General features: G+C 33.5%; 1 protein-coding gene across 1 annotated transcript; it reads left to right on the top strand.

The window, feature by feature from the left end:
- The first annotated feature begins 1,590 nt into the window (after window positions 1-1,590).
- LOC110018880 (protein CROWDED NUCLEI 1-like) lies at window positions 1,591-16,557 on the top strand. The gene is made up of 6 exons (XM_020716346.1): window positions 1,591-1,977; window positions 8,772-8,990; window positions 10,146-10,436; window positions 10,531-10,611; window positions 10,704-11,650; window positions 16,373-16,557. The coding sequence occupies exons 1-6, from the start codon at window positions 1,717-1,719 to the stop codon at window positions 16,467-16,469; spliced, it is 1,896 nt and encodes a 631-aa protein (XP_020572005.1). The 5' UTR covers window positions 1,591-1,716; the 3' UTR covers window positions 16,470-16,557.
- The last annotated feature ends 2,128 nt before the right edge of the window (window positions 16,558-18,685 follow it).

Genomic DNA, 18,685 nt, shown 5'->3' on the forward strand with positions numbered 1-18,685 from the left:
AAACTTACTGGCTTGACGAGAAGAACCCGATGGTAAGAAAATTTGTCCAATCTGAGTAAAATCAAGCCCAAATGAAGCCGTTAAACTATTTTTTGAAGCTTTCAGCGCATAATTTGAAGACCAAACAAATTTTAAATTTGACATGTAGGTAGTCAAATTGAGCGTATCGATAAGACGAAACTAACAAGCCCAAGATCACTCAATCATAACGTCACTAAGACACTCAAATGCTCACCAAACATTATCTAATGAAGAAAATTTATATAAATCATTCGATCAGAGTGATCTGAATTCTTTCTTTATTTACAACACAAACTCTAAAAATAGAGCATTACCCCTTTCTTGAAAAAGAACTTAGATCTTGATTCAGAAGAGAACTGAAACTCAGAGAAATACATGAAGTTCATTGCCACTTATGCACTGAAGATGCGGCGAACACCTCCTGCTCAACCTCTTGCGGAATACCGTCTACTACCGCTTGTCACTCTCCTCTTGTTATAGTGACTACTCTCCATTGCGACCACTCCCTATTGCGGGGCAACGAACTCTTTTGTGGACGATTGTTGTAATACGAGAGACAGTGTAACTCTTTTTTGCGAGTGAGACAAGGGTCAATATATGTAATCACAAACTTATAATGAATCATTTTAACTGAGTCGGTCCTTGTGATTTTTTTCATTTACGGGTTTTGGTCAAAAAATTATGATGTCTCTAGTAGTTATTTACTTTTATCCGAGCGTGTGTTGAATTTTCGTATAATGCCAAGTCCGTAATTTTTTATTCTACCGTCATGAATCTTCTAACACGAATCAAGTTCTTATAATGCTAAATTCACAATTTTTTCAAGCTTTGCACATAATACTTCATGAGCAGATTGAAAATCTAAAAGCATTTATTTAAATTAAGGGAATCTAATAAAAAGTTGAGGTATAAAAAATGTTTGCGATAAAAAATGGGTGATGGGCGAGTGGATCATAAAAGAAGAAGAAGGATAAGAAAATAACTTTAATTCTTCTAATTTAATGAAGAAGAGCAAACTCTTTTGTAAGAAGATTAAAAACATAACTAGTATTCGCTTTCACTAGCTCTAAAATATAGTCCAACAACAAAGAATGGGTGTGAAAACATCATAAAAAGAAGATTAACTACTTTATAGAATGAGAAAAAGCCCTAATTAACATCAACCAAAGAAGAGAGAGGAGCGAATTGAGATGAACATGAGCTCAGTGGAGTGGTATATTCAAGCTTTTAAAGTGGTAATATTTGTTAGATGAGTAAATAGAGTGTTATTGGGTGGTTTGTATATAAACCCCCCTTTAATTAATTCTTTAACAATGAATAATGTTACACGAGTTAAATACAAGTCACTTAGACTATGCAGTCACTTAATTGATATTTAATGATGTGAATGGCACATGTGATATTTGAATGGTATGTTTGTAAATATGAAAGTTTAGGTTGGGATATGTAAATACCTAAGAATTATGTGCCAAGCATGTAAATTTCGCTAATTTACGCCACATATGCGCGGGAGGATGGACGGCTTATCGTATTTCCCTCGTCTCCTTACGTTTTCGACAACTCCTGTGATTAGCCTTTTGGTTATCCTAACCACCATGAAAGGGGTGGTTTTTAGAAGGGCGGCGATTCTTGATGCTGTACTCGGAGATGAAAAGGTCGCCTGGCTTCTCCTTCTCGCCATAGGGCATTGGAAGAATGAACGGTCGGACTTCTTCGGTATTTGCAAGAACTCCCGGCAATATGTTTGCTGGAGAGCAAGAGGGGAATGGATTTTCGGTTAATAGAGATTTGCCTCGCCGGATTTTGATTGGGGAGAGCAGCTTTCATGCACGTGGAGGGAGCGACGATGGCAAGGAGGGGAAGGGTTTAGACTGCGATGGGTTTCCTGAAGATGTTGGGTTCGGATGGAAGGAGAAGAATGCGCTTGTTGAGAGGATCGAGGAGCTTGAGAAGGAGGTGAGTTTCATAAAATAGGAAAATAAAGCTTGTCAATCTCGTATTGCGACCAATGTCGGCCTATATTCAAGTGTGGTAGACCATTATAGATGCACATTAGAGGGTTCATTTACTGGGTCAGCATCAAAGGTTTTGGTTCCCGTCATTTTTGCGTGTATGATGAATTTGCAACTGGCATGCATGATGAGAAACTCTCTTCGTAAATATTATGTGGGAAAATAGTAAAGCCACCCTATAGTTCGTCCCTTATGTGACAAGATAGCATTTTTAAATTCAATTAGCCTTCGGGGTAGAGGCAACCATCCATTTAAGATCTATGACCAATCCAAAATATTTCAAGTAACATCTACTCTCACTATATAACACGTGCTTACTTAATGCTGACATAAGGAACAATCATGTAGGATTCCCTAAATTTCATCAACAAGCAACATGAAGAAATAACCATCGTATCCATGCACAGATGGCCGAGACATTCATTTTATTTTCCTCAAACTTCAAGTTTAGGTGTTTCTAGTAGGGGCATCTGGCAGAGTGTTGGATCTGCTAGTTGGGCTAGGAGTAAGGGTTAATTTTTCTACGAATTGGTCTTGTTCATTCATTATTAAAAAAATTAGGGTACCTAGTAAAATTACGGGGCTGTCTGATAATGGTTTTAGTAAATTCTGTAAATCTGGATTTGCTAAATTCTGCCAATTCCAGGATTTAGTAAATCCGGATACAGGGTAAATTTGGGAATATATTGAGAAGAAACTCGATTTGCTAAATCCAGGATTTCAAAGTGGACAGTTTTCTTGTCAGGCAATATTTAAGTTAAATCCTAATTAACTGTCACCAGACAACCTCAGAAACAAGGACTTTGTAATCCGGCGAACTTGGAATATATTCAACCTATTGTTTTTCCTTGTCCTGGAAGAGCATGTTTTTTCTTAATACTTTTAATTGTTAAAAAAAATTTGGGGTTTCTGTTCAAACTTCAGGATAACTAAGGCTTCATACTACTGTGAATTCGGAACATCATAACCTATTAATTTTCATGTTCCAAGAAGATAATTTTTTTCTTTGTGTTTTTATTTTTAGACTCATGACTCAATGATGTAGCTGCTTAAATAGAAAAAAAAGAAAAAAATAAAGACATGCCAATAAGAATGATTTAGTTTTACACAACTTTACTTAGTTTGATCTAGGCATGACACATTGATCATGTTTATTGAACTAACCTTTGCCTTTTCTTCTCCGTTTAGTTGTGGTTCATTCTTTACCCTGCCTATCAGTATTTGTAGAATTTTTGCTCTCAATGTATCAATGAAGTCTTAGATTATCTCATGATCCATTTGTTTACATGGATTATTGCTCTTATGTAATGTTTTGGATAAATTACTCTAATACTGGTGATGGTTCTCAATCATTCATTTCGTACCATCACAAGTACTCTTATACTGGTGATATTTGGAGAGTTATGAGGATATTATAGTGATTTGATTAACACATTCTCTTAATGAAAACTTAAATTTTAAGTTGATACCAAGCATCATTTTGGTATTGCTATTTAAGAACAACAAAGATATTCAAAATTTTGGTGATTATAAAGAACTCAAATTTATGAGTCATTCAATAATGTTATGAAGAGAATAATGCAAACAAACTTAGAAAAACTATGTTAGTTGTAAAACATAAAATTAGTTTCATGCTAGGGAGATTTACCATGGAAGCATTTCTTGCCTTAAATAATTAATAAAGAAGTACAAATAGGTGATAAAGGATCTTCTATGATTTTTGTTGATTTTGTGAAGGAATGATTGAGTGGCACCTAAAATTAATTTGGTGTACAATAAAGAAGAAAGTTGCATGCTAAAGGAATGTTGAATTCATAAAAGATACATATGATATAGCACTAACTTGCATTAAAGGTAGTTATATAGTAACTAAAGGATCTTCAATTATAATATGATTATACAAGTGTTGGATTTTGAATTGCCAGTTGTCTCACACCACCTATGCAAGGTGCAGGAGAAGAATAAAAAAATTAGAGAAGATTGATATAAGATTGGAGATGAAAGAGAGAATGCTTCATATCTCTCTCTTCTTCGGAAGTGGAAAAAGGGTCCCCCATTCCGTGGATGGCCTTTCGTATTTATAGATTTGGGTTGGCTCTATTTAGGAGAGATTATATAAGTGGCTGTATCAAAGAGAAAAATACATTAGAATAATACTATTTCATAGTTACACGTGTAAAGTGTTACAGGAGATGTTGTTTAACTATATAGTGAGTTGATAGAGTCGCCTATGTCCTGTTTGGGATCACTTTCTGTTTTATCTTTTATATTTTTGAAAAAAAAGAAGAAGAAAACAAACCAAAAAATAGTGTTTGTTTATTTCTTTTTTTTTTAAATTTTGTTTTTAACACATTAGGCGTGTTTTCAAAAACATTCAAAAAACATAAATTATTTTTTCGCTGTTTCAAAAACATGTTTTTCAGAGCTATGCCCTAAAACCTTAAATCAGTTTAATCATCATTGAACAAAATTAACATAACCAAATTAAATCATTAATCCACTAATTAACTCCTATACTCTCTTAATTAACTCATTAATAAATTAATGGAATTATAAAAATTACTTGGGGTCCGTTTGGGGCAGCTTATAAGTGCGGGCGACGTTTTCAAAACGCCGCCGTACTGTTTGGTTCGCGCGTTTCACCAACTTATCTAAAATTATGTTTGAGTTTTTACACTAAACGCAGGCCGCGGGATAAGCAGCTTATCCTGAAACGCACAAGCTGCCCCAAACAGACCCTTAAATTCAATCAATTAATAAAATACTTAATTAAACTGACAATCATTTAATTAAATCAATAATTATATAAATGGAACCTAAATGAACTTAATTAACTCATAATTACGCAATTTAATAATAAATATACTTAATTAACTTAATAATTATTCAATTAAACCAAATAAAATATTAATCATTTAATTAAGTTAATAATAATAAAATTAAAACCTTAATTTATTTAAATATATCTTTAAATATATAAATAATTAAATAAAACATTAAACAACCTAATTAAATACTAATTAATGAATTAATTAAATATTTAATTAAATTAATTGAAATTTTGATTAATCCATAAAATTTTAATAAACTTATAGAAATTTTAAATCAATTAAAACTTCAATTTAACTAAACCTTAACTTAATAAAATAATTAATTTATTAAACAATTTCAATAATTCACCAAAAATTTAATTAACATGTTAAATAATTAAATTATTTAACATATTAATCGCTAAAAAATTAAATTAATTAACATGTTAGCTGTTATTAATTAAAATTTTTAAATTAATTAACATGTTATTAGTTATTAAAATTTAATTAATATTTTTAAAAAGTATAGTTTTTATTTTAAAAAATAGAAAATACTCAACCAAACACATCTTATATTTTATATTTTTAAAAACATATAAATCATAACAGTGCCAAACACATTTTCTAAAAACAGAAAAACATGAAATAAAACAAAGACAAAAGAGACTGAAAACAAAAAAATTGAAAAAGAAAGCGATCCAAAACATGGCCCTAGACTTCCCGAATTAGCCAATGAGATATATTTGTCAAATTGGACAAGGTGAATTTCTTGACAAGCAGGCTGAGCCAAAATTTTAGTGTTTTGTACAACTGAATTGTAGATTTAGCTGAACGACTTTGCCGAACCATATGTGCTGAGTTGTCCTAACGAGCTGATCAAATTTGGCTACCACTTTGAGATTGTCTCATACTTTGAAGTCGGCCTCGAAACTTTTATAGCTATACACCAAGGATTAGCATTGACTCTCTCTATATATATATAATAGTTGTGAAGATACTTGTATAGGATGTTCAATTACAATGCTTTATGCATTCTTTTCGCAAAGATAATTCTAATTGGAGAGGCATTTGCTAAAATAAGTAAAAAATTGGAACCATAGGGAAAAAAATAAAAGTTAAATGACTAAAAATCAAAACAAAAATTGTATATATGATATAATTTTAATGATTATAATATTACTAATTATAAGTCAATGTTATTAGATGATAAATTGATACTTAAGTGTTATAAATTTATATATTTTTGATCTAGGGTATAGAAAAATGCTGATATATATGCCAATATCATTGCTAAACTTATGGGAATTAACAATGAAAAATTATTTCAAGAATTTTATTTGATAGGTATATTATGAAGACTTGAGTGTAATTTTTTGTAGAATTTTAATTAGGCAAAATTTCTTTTAGGCATTTGAATGTTAGCAAATAAGTTTTTGATCGCCAAGTTAAGTATGAAAAAATGAGGTTAAGGTAGATGTGTGAAAAAAAAAAAAAATAGTTGAATGATTTAGTGTCATTTATGAAATAGTTGAAAGTATATTCAAGTGTTTTGGACACACACATCCAAACATATTTATCTCGCATGCTTTAAAAACACTATTAAATGAGTATATTAAATTAGTGTTGAGGAAATTAAATGGCTCGACATAATGTAACATGAATATAAGTTATTCAAAATGATTTTTTGAGAATATGCTTATCATCTCAAGTAATACTTAAACAAATGGAAAATAAGAACTCATAAAGTTGAACTAAATAGTTAAGATACGATTTATAATGAAGGTGATGATTAATTCACACCCTTCATCTCTTGTTTATGATTATATATAAACACATTTCCCTTCGCTAAACCACCATACTAAACTCTCCAGTTTTGAAAGCACAAGTTTGACAATAAACTACTAATGATATAATGAATTACATGAGATATTGTAACATGGTCTCATGCAAGATCAGTGAATGGGTTTGAATTTTTGATAGGAGAAAGTCAAAAGGTTTTCCTTGCATGAATCTCATCCAAAGGATCTTTGTTAGGTTATGCGGTCCAATGGAATAAAATGATCATCGGGGTCTGACCTTGCATGGATCTCACTATAGGATTCCTTGCTCATAGAGTTCTAATGTATTCCTTGTAGATCTTTTTGAGTTCCATGCATACTAGTGATCTCAACCAGATCTATAATATTTGTGTTTTAGTTTATTAATAAAAAACAAATGTAAACAAAGAGATTACGGCTAGGTTGCGCCTAATTGAAAATGTATGGTTTGGTTGCAAATAGAGGGGTAACATAGGCGGATTGTTGAAGCTCAAAATTGTTTCCAAGGTTGTGGACTTACATACTTCATTTGGATCAAAGAATCTTTTGTGGTCAAGTAATAAGCCTTGTCCATGTCCTGTGTAGTAGAAAGTATAAACAAATGATAGACGGTACTTCATTGGAAAGATCAGTCGCATGATTTGCATGGTTGATTCATTGGAAATGTGGAATCATGTTTGAGACAAATGGGATCTTTTGTACTAAATCCCATGCATTTGATATTGCACTGATAAGCTCGGGATCTCATGAAAGCTTGCCAGTGTCCCACTGTTGAAGGATTGGTGGTGGAGTTTCAAGAAATGTATTATGGGGCATATGGGAACTTGCACGCCCAAACATAAATTAAAGATGCAAACTTTAGGGAGGTTTCTATGAACCGGGAAAATTCATCTTTCTTCAATTGATCTCTTTTTTACATGCTTTTAGTAATTTAATGACATTATTATTTTATCACCATTTTAAATGTGCATTCTCATGCCTATTTGGTTGACTAGAATTCGAATGGGCCATTTATCCTCTTCGTTTCCAAATAAAAGTAAATGGAAGATTGGAACAATGGTAGGAAAGCCACCGCTTGAGTAGATTTAGAATTAATCAAGAATTACAGAAAAGAAAATGATGGACAACTGAATGCATGCCTCCCAGCTACAAAGTAAAGTTAAAAAGGACGAAGTAGAAAAAAGAACGAAAAATCGAGTGAATACCATAAGGCAATTTTTTTACTATTGTGATTCTATATAGCCTACTTTAGAATGAATGGTAACCTAAAACCCTTCACTAAATTTTCAAGATTATTTCAAGCAAAGAATTGAAGAGGACATGCCAATTTCACCTACTGCGTTATGTTGAAGTTCTTCAGAGATTGAAATATGCTAAAGGTCAGACGGCCTTAAGTTGAAGTCATATTGTTCTAGGTTGCCTTAGTGGAAAATCTGATTATGTTGTCTTCTGTTTGGTAAGAATGTCTGTAGTTTCCATCCAGCTGAGCAAAGGATACATATAAATGCGACACCAAGCAGAAGGGTTGTTTGCGTACAATCAGCCAAACCTTTTTCCTTAATTTCACTCCATGAAACCTTCTATCATACCACAGGTGATATGACATATTGCATTGCAATGTAAAATAACGCCATTCCAGTCCAGCCCATTTGAATTCAAACCTGGGATTTTGATTTTTTTTTATTTTTTTGGTTTTTTGGTTCTTTGGCGGCTCACTATTCACTCAAGTATGATGGTATTGGCAGTACTTTTCCCCTGTTGTTTTTTATGGATGCCAAAATGCTGTTAGAAAATTTGTCTTTTTTTCTATGACGTGTAATGTATTATTTGCAAAAGAATCAGAAATTTTCACTTTATTTAGTTGACAAGGGACATCTTTCCTTCTTATTTTAATGATGTCATGTTCATTCGCTCAATTCTTCTGATTACAACAAAACAATTTCAACAACACCCATCGGTTTCACATTTATTATTAGTTGTAATTGAGTTGTTCAATTCAACTTACACCTATTTGTTTATGGACTGTTTAGTTATTCATTTGTTAAGCATCTACCAGTTCAAGTAAATATATATTTATTCATTACTGAAATCCTGATTGTTATTCTGGCCAGCTTTATGACTACCAATATCATATGGGTCTTCTCCTTATCGAGAGGAAGATGCAAGCTTCCAAATTTGAAGAGCTCTGGAAAGGATTGTCAGAAGCCAGGGCAAATTTGGAACTAGAGCGTGCAGCACTCCCCAGCACCTTATCCGGAAAACAAAAGCAGGAGCAAAGTATTCGAAGTATTCTGATAACTTTAGAGGCTGAGAAGCAGCATGTTGCAGAAGTATGGAACTAACAGATTGCTCTTTTTCTCCATCTCCACCGCCCCCCTCCCCCCTTGTCATCATTTTCAGCATGCTATTGTCTCAAAACTAATATTCTTTAGCTTTCTTAAAAATTTATCCTGCCTGTTGGCAAGGGTAACTTGCAGGTTTCATTCTAGGGGAATTCTTGCGTAGTATTTCCTTTTTGTCACACTTAGAGGGTTACACTTGATTTTTAAATAGTTGCTTTTGGTTTCAAGTATATATTACATTTTTTCCTTAACAGCTTAGAGGCTGCACAGGAAGAGTAACATCATTTGAAATGTGGGTCTTCTGGCTTGTGAAAATGATGTAATTGAATGTACGAACAAGCCTCATCAGTTGTACAGCCTAGAGAGAGCCTATAGTTGTCCTCCTTGATGCTGGCATTGATGGAAGAAGTTATTAGTAATGAAATTCAGTTATCATATTTATGTTGGTACGTTAAGGGTAAACAATTGGAAGCCGCTTGGTGCAAAAACTGGTTTTGAACCTTTTCCATTGCTATCCTTTGCCCAAAGAAAACTTTAGTTTAGGCCATTTATGCTATACGTAAACTGGTATGTCTTTTTAATTAATTCACAATCGACAACGTTGCAGAAATAATCTTGTTTTCTGGACATGTATAAATGATAATTATGTATGGGTTTCCTTTGTAAAGTGGATTGTCAGAGAGCCAGGAAGGACATGCTTTGATGAATTTATGAAGGGAAGGTTTATCCAATGGGAGAATGCTCTGTTATACGTATTAATATATAATTTTCATTTGCTGTGTACAATAAATTAGAGATGAGAGGGGTTTTGCCGCCAATTTATATACAAAATGGGGAGTGAATTACAACTTCAAAAAGTCCAGGAGAAGAAGGTGAAGGGTCATTTAACTTTTAGCATTTTAAGGACACTCGCAGTGCTGAGGAACTTCTTCCTTCTTGGGGACTGGGAGAGTAATTATTTTCTTGTGTGCTCTTTTTGCTTCAGTTTTAATAGAAGCACATTCTTCTTGTGGTTCATAAAAATTGACTGTTATTGCAGTTTGCATCAGACAAATTGCTTGATGATGAAAATTACATGCACTACATGTTTCAAAGAGATAAAAATTTCCATCTGTTTTCTACAAATGTAATTTTTTCTTTCAGCTTGGAAAGACAATTTACAAAATGAAAACAGAAGAGAAACGGCTTACTGAACAAGCAGAAACACTGGAAAGTTTGGAACCAAGTCTGCTGGAGCATGAGTTGGAGCTGAAGGGATCGCAGGACTTCCTCAGTGAAAGGAAGATGAACATAACAAACGAGAAAGAAGAATTTAGTAAAATACAGGAGAAATTTGAAGCGATCCAGCATAACTTTTCCAGAATGAATGATGCTTCTAACTACATGGAAGCTGGTATTAGTCATAGACAGCAAAATTTAGCTAGTAAAGAGAAGGTTCCTTATGATTTTGTTTTTTTATTTGTATTGTCTTCATTGATGGTCTATTCTCGTTCTCTACACTATCTTCATGTGCGTTACTTTGATGCAGGAAGCTGAAAGTAAGCAAGAGAAGCTTGAGAAGAAAGGGAGAGATCTACTTGACAATCGAAAGCTTCCAACGAGAGAAAGTGTAAGATCTATGTTATCAGTAATAATGCGCATCTCTGTATAGAAAAAATGGTAGTTATGCAATAAGAAACCTTAACCCCCCTAGTGGCACAGGCTCTGCAATCCGAGAAACAAGCCTTTGACCAGGAGTTGGAGAGTGGAAGAGAATCATTAGATGGAAAATTAAAAGATAAATTGAATAAATCGTTGAAGCAAAATGCTGTGGAGGGAGAATATGGAAGCCAAATGGAAAATGATTTCTTGGCTCATGAAAAGGAGGTTGAAACTGACCAATTAAGGGTTTACACGGACAAGGAAACTCTTAACAATTTCTCTAACAAACTGCAGAATTTTATACAAGAACCTATGAAGAAGAGGAATTTTTTACTTTCTCTAAACGAGGACTGCGAGGACTGCAAGAACTGTAATTTTATCATTAGTGAAATAGACCTTGCTACTCCTGAAAATTTTGAAGGCGATATATTACCGAGTCCCAATGAACACCTTGAGCAGAGGCCAATGGAAAGTGAAAATGATGATTGCTATCCTCAGAACAAGAGATATCAATCAATTAAAGTAGGAGGTTGCAGGCCATGCCTTCAATGCTCCGAAATAGCGAAAGATGTGTTACAGATTGAATGTCAGCCCACTGTTTCTTCCATCAATGTACAAAATGACACTCAACCACTGTCTTCTAAAGACCAGAAGGGTAGATCTATGCCTAACAAAAGAACAGGCTCTCTGAAGTTAGCAGTTGAGAATTGTAAAGAAACACTGAATGATATTCCAAAAGAGATCAAACAACTTCAAAAATGCTGTTCAGAAGATCTGAAGGATACCAATGAGGAAAGCAAATCGAACTTGCTCAATTCTGCGAAGATGGGAGGTAGTGCAGAGCAGCGGGATCTTCTTTGTGATGCATCTGAAACAACATCTGAGTTCGATGCATATCACACAAAAACACAATTAGCAAATGAAGGGCATCGTAAAAGGCAGAGAACAGGTGACATTAGATTAAATTTTCCTGGACAAAAGCGGTACAATTTCAGACCCTCCACCATGTTAGTGATCTCTCTCCTTTTATTTGTCATGAGATTAAGAATAACAATTTCTATACCCTTATGAATTTTTAGCCCCTTGCCATATTTAAATAATTATTTGCTAATCACCTGAACCAATCTTCATTCCCTGTTTTTATAGGTTTCAGCTAGCATCAGTCTGAATTTTACTTTTTTTGCTTTCTTCTTTCAACAAATATGCATCTTTATTTGACCAAACTTTGATCATGCATCATTCTAAAATCTTATTTGGCAGATACGGCCAACTATTAGGGCCCCTATTCTCTTTTTAAGAAACATAGCTATTGCAATATTGGTGAGATTTCATTCCACCATCATATGTTTACAAAAAGACTTGAAAAGAACAATATTAAAACCACATGCTTAAGAAGTGAAGTGATGAAAAGTGCAGAGAACTAAATCACATTTTCAAGTAGTGAAACACACTCCGCTTGTAAAGGAAAAAGCTCTCAAAATCATCCATTTCATTTTTATTAGTTGTTTCTCTAATATAGTGACAATTTTCTTAGCTTTTGTATTTCCTTGATTTTTTTAATCACAAATTAACAATTTATCTTGTTCCTATAGCATTAGACAAACAATGAGGTTGGAGGTTGTTGGAATGGAAATATTGAGGGCTTCAACCAATTTACAATCAAAACTACCCAGCGGAAAATATGATCACACGGACTCAAGAAATCTGGAACAAAATATCTAATACAAATGCACAACAAAGTAATCACAGACAAATGCACCAAGATTTAATGTAGAAAAACCCGAGAACAGAAAAAAATCATGGAGCCACACCACATAATTCACTATGAAATGGTGAAAATACAGAGATTTTCACCATCAAATCTTCTCTCTACAATATTAGAACTTAGAAGAATGATGTTCCATATCTTCTCTTGATTGCACAAGAGAAATTACACGCTAAGAAATTCACCTCTCGAACTTCACCGCTTCTATAGAAAGCCCTTCGAGAGTTTACAACATGTGTATGTATCTTCGTCGCTCCAAATTGAGGACTTTAATACGAACTGTAAAGATAACCGCATGTGGCGTAGTTACGCCACTCATTGATGTAATTGCTCAGTGCGCTCTTTGTTCTGAAGCTGTGAATCGAAGGAAGTGAAGCATCAACGATGTGCCTACGCCGCTACTTGGCATAGGTACGTCGTCCGACATAGTTACACCCAATACTAGCATGGTTACGCCAGTTTTGGTATGCACAACGGTGTTGGAATCCCTTCCTCTACGACTATGGGTGCTCCTCCGGGTTCCACATCTGAACAATCTCCTACTTGGAGACTAATAGTACTCAACACATGTCCTTCAGATCTATACATCTATTTGTACTACCTTCATAGTCCTGTACCGTAGTGTGGCTCACCTTCAGTCTCAACCTACCTGGACTCCAACTGAAGCCAAGTATAGCTCCAGTTTTTTGATATTCACCACCTTAGTCAACATATATACAGGATTATCAACTGAGAGTATCTTCTTTAAGAACATTGTTCATCTTTGAGGCGAGTGAATAAAGCGACAGCTCAACTAAATATACTTTGTCCTGACATTGAAAACAATATTTTTAACAAGATAAATAACACTTATACTGTCACTCTGAAGCTTTTCAATTCTTCGCTCTTTGCCCAATACTATCATAAAGTCATGTTGCCAAATTATCTCATTAGTAGTCTCGGTGATAGTAATTTATTCGGTTTATGTAGTTAAAAGTGCAACAATTTTCTGTTGCCTTGTAACCCAACTCATTGTTGTGTTCCTCAAAGTGAAAATATACTCTATCGTACTTCTTCTAACACCCAAATGTCCTGCCATATGAATCTATAAATTCTCAAAGGAAAGCACTCTGTTGATTGTTTTTCTCAAATAATCAAGGATCCATTTCACTGCCTCCAAATGATGCATTCCTGGATTACCCATATACCCGCTGGCCACTTCCATTGTCTATGCAATATTTGGTCTCATGCAAATCATAACATACATCAAACTTTCAACTGCTAAAGCATATAAAGTTATCATCTGTGCTTGCTCTACTTTAAACTTAAGTGATAGTTCTTTTGATAACTTGAAGTATCTAAGGGATTACAAACTAGTTTTCTCACTCATGTTGAACTTATGTTTGATTTTTTCAACATACTCTGTCTGAGATAACTTTACTGTACCTGCACTCCTGACCATGTTGATTCTCATCTCAAGAATCTTTTTGGTTTAACCTAAATCATTCATCTCAAACTTTCTTGATAATTGCTCCTTCAAATTTTTTTTCTCCATTTCTGCCCCTGTAATCAATGTCATCCACATACAAAAGGAGCAAGATATAACAACTACTAAAGTTCTTGATGAAGCAACAATGATTTTCCCGACACTTCATGTATCCACTTTTAGATATGAATATGTCAATTCTTCTGTACCAATATTTCAAGACCTCCTTCAAGCCATAAAGGCTTTTCTTCAGCTTACAAACCAAGTTTTATTTTCCTAGAACCTCATAACCCTACGGTTGCACCATCTACAGTTCAACTTCCAAATTCTTAATGTCAAAAGGTTGTTTTTACATCCATTTGTTCAAGATCTAGATCTTCTTCTGCTACTAAGCTTAGCACAACTCTAACAATTGTCATCTTCACCACAGAGAAAAAATCTCACTGTAGTTCACATCTTCTTTTTATAAAATTACTTCACAACAAGTCTTGCCTTGTAGCATCTACTACCATCTGACTCCAATTTTAGTATGTAGACTCACTTGTTGTGTAGTTTTCTTTTGACATTTGATAATACCGCCAAATCACAAGACTGATTTGACATCAGTGATTGTATTTCATCATCCATGATGAATTCCTACTCCTTTTTATCTTTAGTTTGAGTCCTCATAGCATTCTGGTCTACCACTATCAATTAGTACCACATAGTGTAAAGGAGAATACCTCCATGTCAATCTCCAGATTCTGTTGGACCTTTTGACTTCAGTTGTTAGTGATCGAGGAACTCCCTCTACTTCATCTGATTGAGCACTTCTTTTATTTTCACCTCTTGTGATCACCAGTATCTTCCACCTCATCATGTTTGGACTCTTTAGAAATAAATGGTGGGCAATCACGAGCTCTTATGTCATTATACATTTCATTTTATTGAAAGTGACATCCTTACTTTTGATGAACTTCTGGTTTTGTCCATAATTTGTACCCAAATTCATATGAACCATACCCAATGAAAGTGTACTTGATAGATTTTAAATCAAGTTTACTCATTGACCATGCATCAACATGTACATATGCAAAAGAACCAAATAGAATTTATTTAATAAATCGTGGTTTGTCAGTCCTTTGACGGAAGAATTACCTGAAGAAGCCTGAGGTGACAAAAAGATAAATCTCTTTGTTAAATAAAACATGTACAACATGGACATATGCAAAAGAATCAACTGCGTTCAAGTGAGAGATTTGACAATACCTCTGTGTAGTGCTCTTTTGTCATTTGACAATATCGCCAAATCATAAGTTTGATCATAAGTTTGATTTGACATCAGTGACTGTATTTCATCATCCACGACAAACTCCTACCCCTTTTAATCTTTAGTTTGAGCGGACTCTTCATAGTATTCTAGTTTACCACTATCAATTAGAAACACATGGTGTAAAGGAGAGTACATCTGTGTCAATCTCGATATTCTGTTGGGTCTTTTGACTTCAATAGCAGATGACTGAGGAACTCTCTCTGTTTCATCTGATTTCGTACTTTTTCTATTTTCACCCTCTTGATCACCACTGTCTTCCATCTCAACATATTTGGAATATGTAGAAATAACTAGTGGGCAATCACGAGTTATACTCCTATCCTTATACATTTCATTTTATTGGAAGTGACATCCTTACTTCTGATGAACTTCTGGTAATGTCCCATAATTTGTACCCAAATTCATATGAGCTTTATCCAATGAAAGTACACTTGATAGATTTCAAATTAATTTTACTCCTTGACCATGTATCAATATGTACATATGCAAAAGAACCGAATACAGTTTATTTAATAAATCATGCTTCGTCAGTCCTTTGAAGGAAGACTTACCTGAAGAAGCCTAAGGTGACAAAGAGGTAAATCTTTTTGTTAAATGAACATGTACAACATGCATATATGCAAAAGAACCAAATATGTTCAAGTGAGAGATTTACCTCTTTGTCACCTCAGACTTAACATTCCCTTTTCATATGAATGTTAAGATAGATGTGAAGTATAACTAGGAATGATAGAGTAAAAAATGATTTTATTAGGGAGGAGGTTGGTTTAGCACCAACTAAAACTAACATGAAAAATTATTTTAGATGATTTTTTTGTATACGTTAGACAGGTGATATATTTGTAAGGCGATTAGATGGCATCAATGTGAAAAGATTGTGAAGAATTATAACCCAAAATATTAAAGTATAGAAGTTCTGAACAAGAATTATATCAAATAGAGCTGACATCTCATGTGACACTCAATAGAAAAGGATGGAGGATGATTCTCAAGTCAACTCTAAATAGTTATTTATTTATTTATTAGGTTTTTTAAATGAACCCCACCCAAATAGTTGGTATATTGTTTTCATTCATTTACATTAGTGCCTTGTTGCTTCATTTCTTATAATAATTGTAATATATATTTACAAAACATTCATCAGCATACTGACATGAAATTTTTTTTTTTGGTGCTGTTCTAATCAGATTGAAGGTTTTAGTAAGCAAACTACAGTCAGAACATGTATTTGGGAGGGAGAATCATGAAAAAGATATTGACCATGAACCAAGCAATGCAGATTAATGTTTGTTAGCTGGCTTCATCTTAAAGCGCAGACGCATTAACTTTACAAGTGAATACTCCTGAATGTAAAGTATCTTATCCCAGAAGGTCAGCCATTCTTATATTTACTTTTTTTAATTGAAATCTAGAAAATTAACATCATATATTTGCAAACATTTTCAGTTTTCACATTCTTCTTGTCAGTGTTGTGCTCTAGTCATTCTTTATTCTGTAGGTTATGGTCTGTACGACCATTCATTTATTCCAAATAGTAACTTGAAATAGGTAAAAACATAAAAATTACACTTCGCATATATGATATGTAATATAGAATGGGGGTTTAATTTGGGGCAAATTTTTAGTAATATTTAATGAATTTAAACCTATATTAATTTATATGAATGAAATAACATTTATCCCCTTTCCCTTGTAGAATTATCACTTGGCACAACATGAAGAGAAAATTTTGGAGAATTCTTTTCTGTTTTTCGGGCGTCAAACAAATTTAATTATACTCATTCATTGTAATAATTAATGCCTCTGAATTATAGTTTCAATGTATTGTTGTCTAAATTGTTGGATTCAAATATCTAAATTCTACTAATTAAATTTACGAGGCTAAAGCAAAAAAAAAGGAGATAATTTAGAGAGAGAAGCTTGTAAATATTAGCTATATAAGCAAAATAAATGCATAAATAAACATATGATTGAATTATTATAGACATGTGAGCACTACTATCAAGTTCTCAAGAAAGTACAGTGGACGGAGCGTGTGCAAGGCTTCCATTGCTTAATGAGTGAGTTCATCCAATAAACAGGTGAAGTCACCCGATTGAAAGGCTTCTCTAATTTAGTTGACTGCTTTCTTATGTCCGAGCTAGTCGCTCCAAGCTGGGCAAGAGCCTCTGGCATATGAGTGCCCTTGAGCTGCCAAAACCTTTTGAGCTAGGTAGCGCCCCTAAATGTAGAGAAAATTTGCGTCAGGAGTATTAATTTGCATATTCTAATAATACAGCTTCATTTGTTAAGTGATGAAACCCATTTTACATATTAAAAATAAGATAATTATTTTTTTCACGTGACCTGGCCCAGAGACCTCCCATTGTACTGAAAAAAAATCATTATAATATCAATAATAATACTGGTCGTAGTTTGGTAGTATTTTGGTGTTCTTGTGGTATTCTTGTGATATTATTGTGGTATACTTGTGATATTCTTGGGGTGATATTATGATATTCTTATGGGGTTATTATGATGCTATTCTTGTGACATTCTTCTAGTATCCTAGTGATATTATGGTAGTATTTGGGTGGTATTACGATTATATGTTGATGATATTTTAGTGGTATTCTTGTAGGATTTTGGTATACATGCAGAATAACAAAAACATACTATCATAATATCTCAATAATATCACTATAATATCACCATATTATCACTAGAATATCACCAAAATATCATGAGAATACCACTAGGATATCACAAGAATACTACCAAAATATCACTATAATATCATCATAATATCACCAAAATACCGACAGTATTATTTTTGGTATTATGATTTTTTTATTTTTTTTTAATGCAAAGGGCGGTCTTCGGGATGGGTCTGGTGAAAAAATAAATTTTTTTCCAATATTTTTAATTCGGACTACGTATTATTGGAGTCCGCAAGTACATGCTCCAGACAATATTTTTTCCCAAAAAAGGCATATATTGCTGAGCTAGGAGTGTCCCTCTAACGAAGAAATATTATATGCGGAGAACCGTGTATGTAAGTTAATGGTTAAAGATAAGCATGAGCAAAAAGATTATGCGAGACACTTACTTTACTAGCTATTTTTTATATGCAGAAGAGAGAATAAATAATTTTCTTTTTTTTTTTTTTTTTTTTTTGTTCGGCGTAATGCATTTACTTTTTGTTAGCGTGAGATTCAAATGATGTTAAATCTAAGAAATATATTTTCTTACAGCTATCACGATCATATCCAGAACTGGATTTTTCTCTGGTTAATAAAACAAATAATGGATTTTCTGAAGTTTTAATTAATCAGATTTACGGAGTTAACAACAACTGGGTTCAAACTAATGATGGAAATGTGGGGAAAAAAAAAATAATTCAGGTAGAAGTTTAAGTATTTAGTTGCGCCAGGAGATTCAGAAATGGCACCTATAACAAGTATCAATTTAAGCTATTCGATTCGTTTTGAATGGCTGGGATCATTCCAATCTTTTGGGTG

Source organism: Phalaenopsis equestris, unplaced genomic scaffold, assembly GCF_001263595.1.
Source record: "Phalaenopsis equestris unplaced genomic scaffold, ASM126359v1 Scaffold000036, whole genome shotgun sequence".
NCBI classification, from domain to species: domain Eukaryota; kingdom Viridiplantae; phylum Streptophyta; class Magnoliopsida; order Asparagales; family Orchidaceae; genus Phalaenopsis; species Phalaenopsis equestris.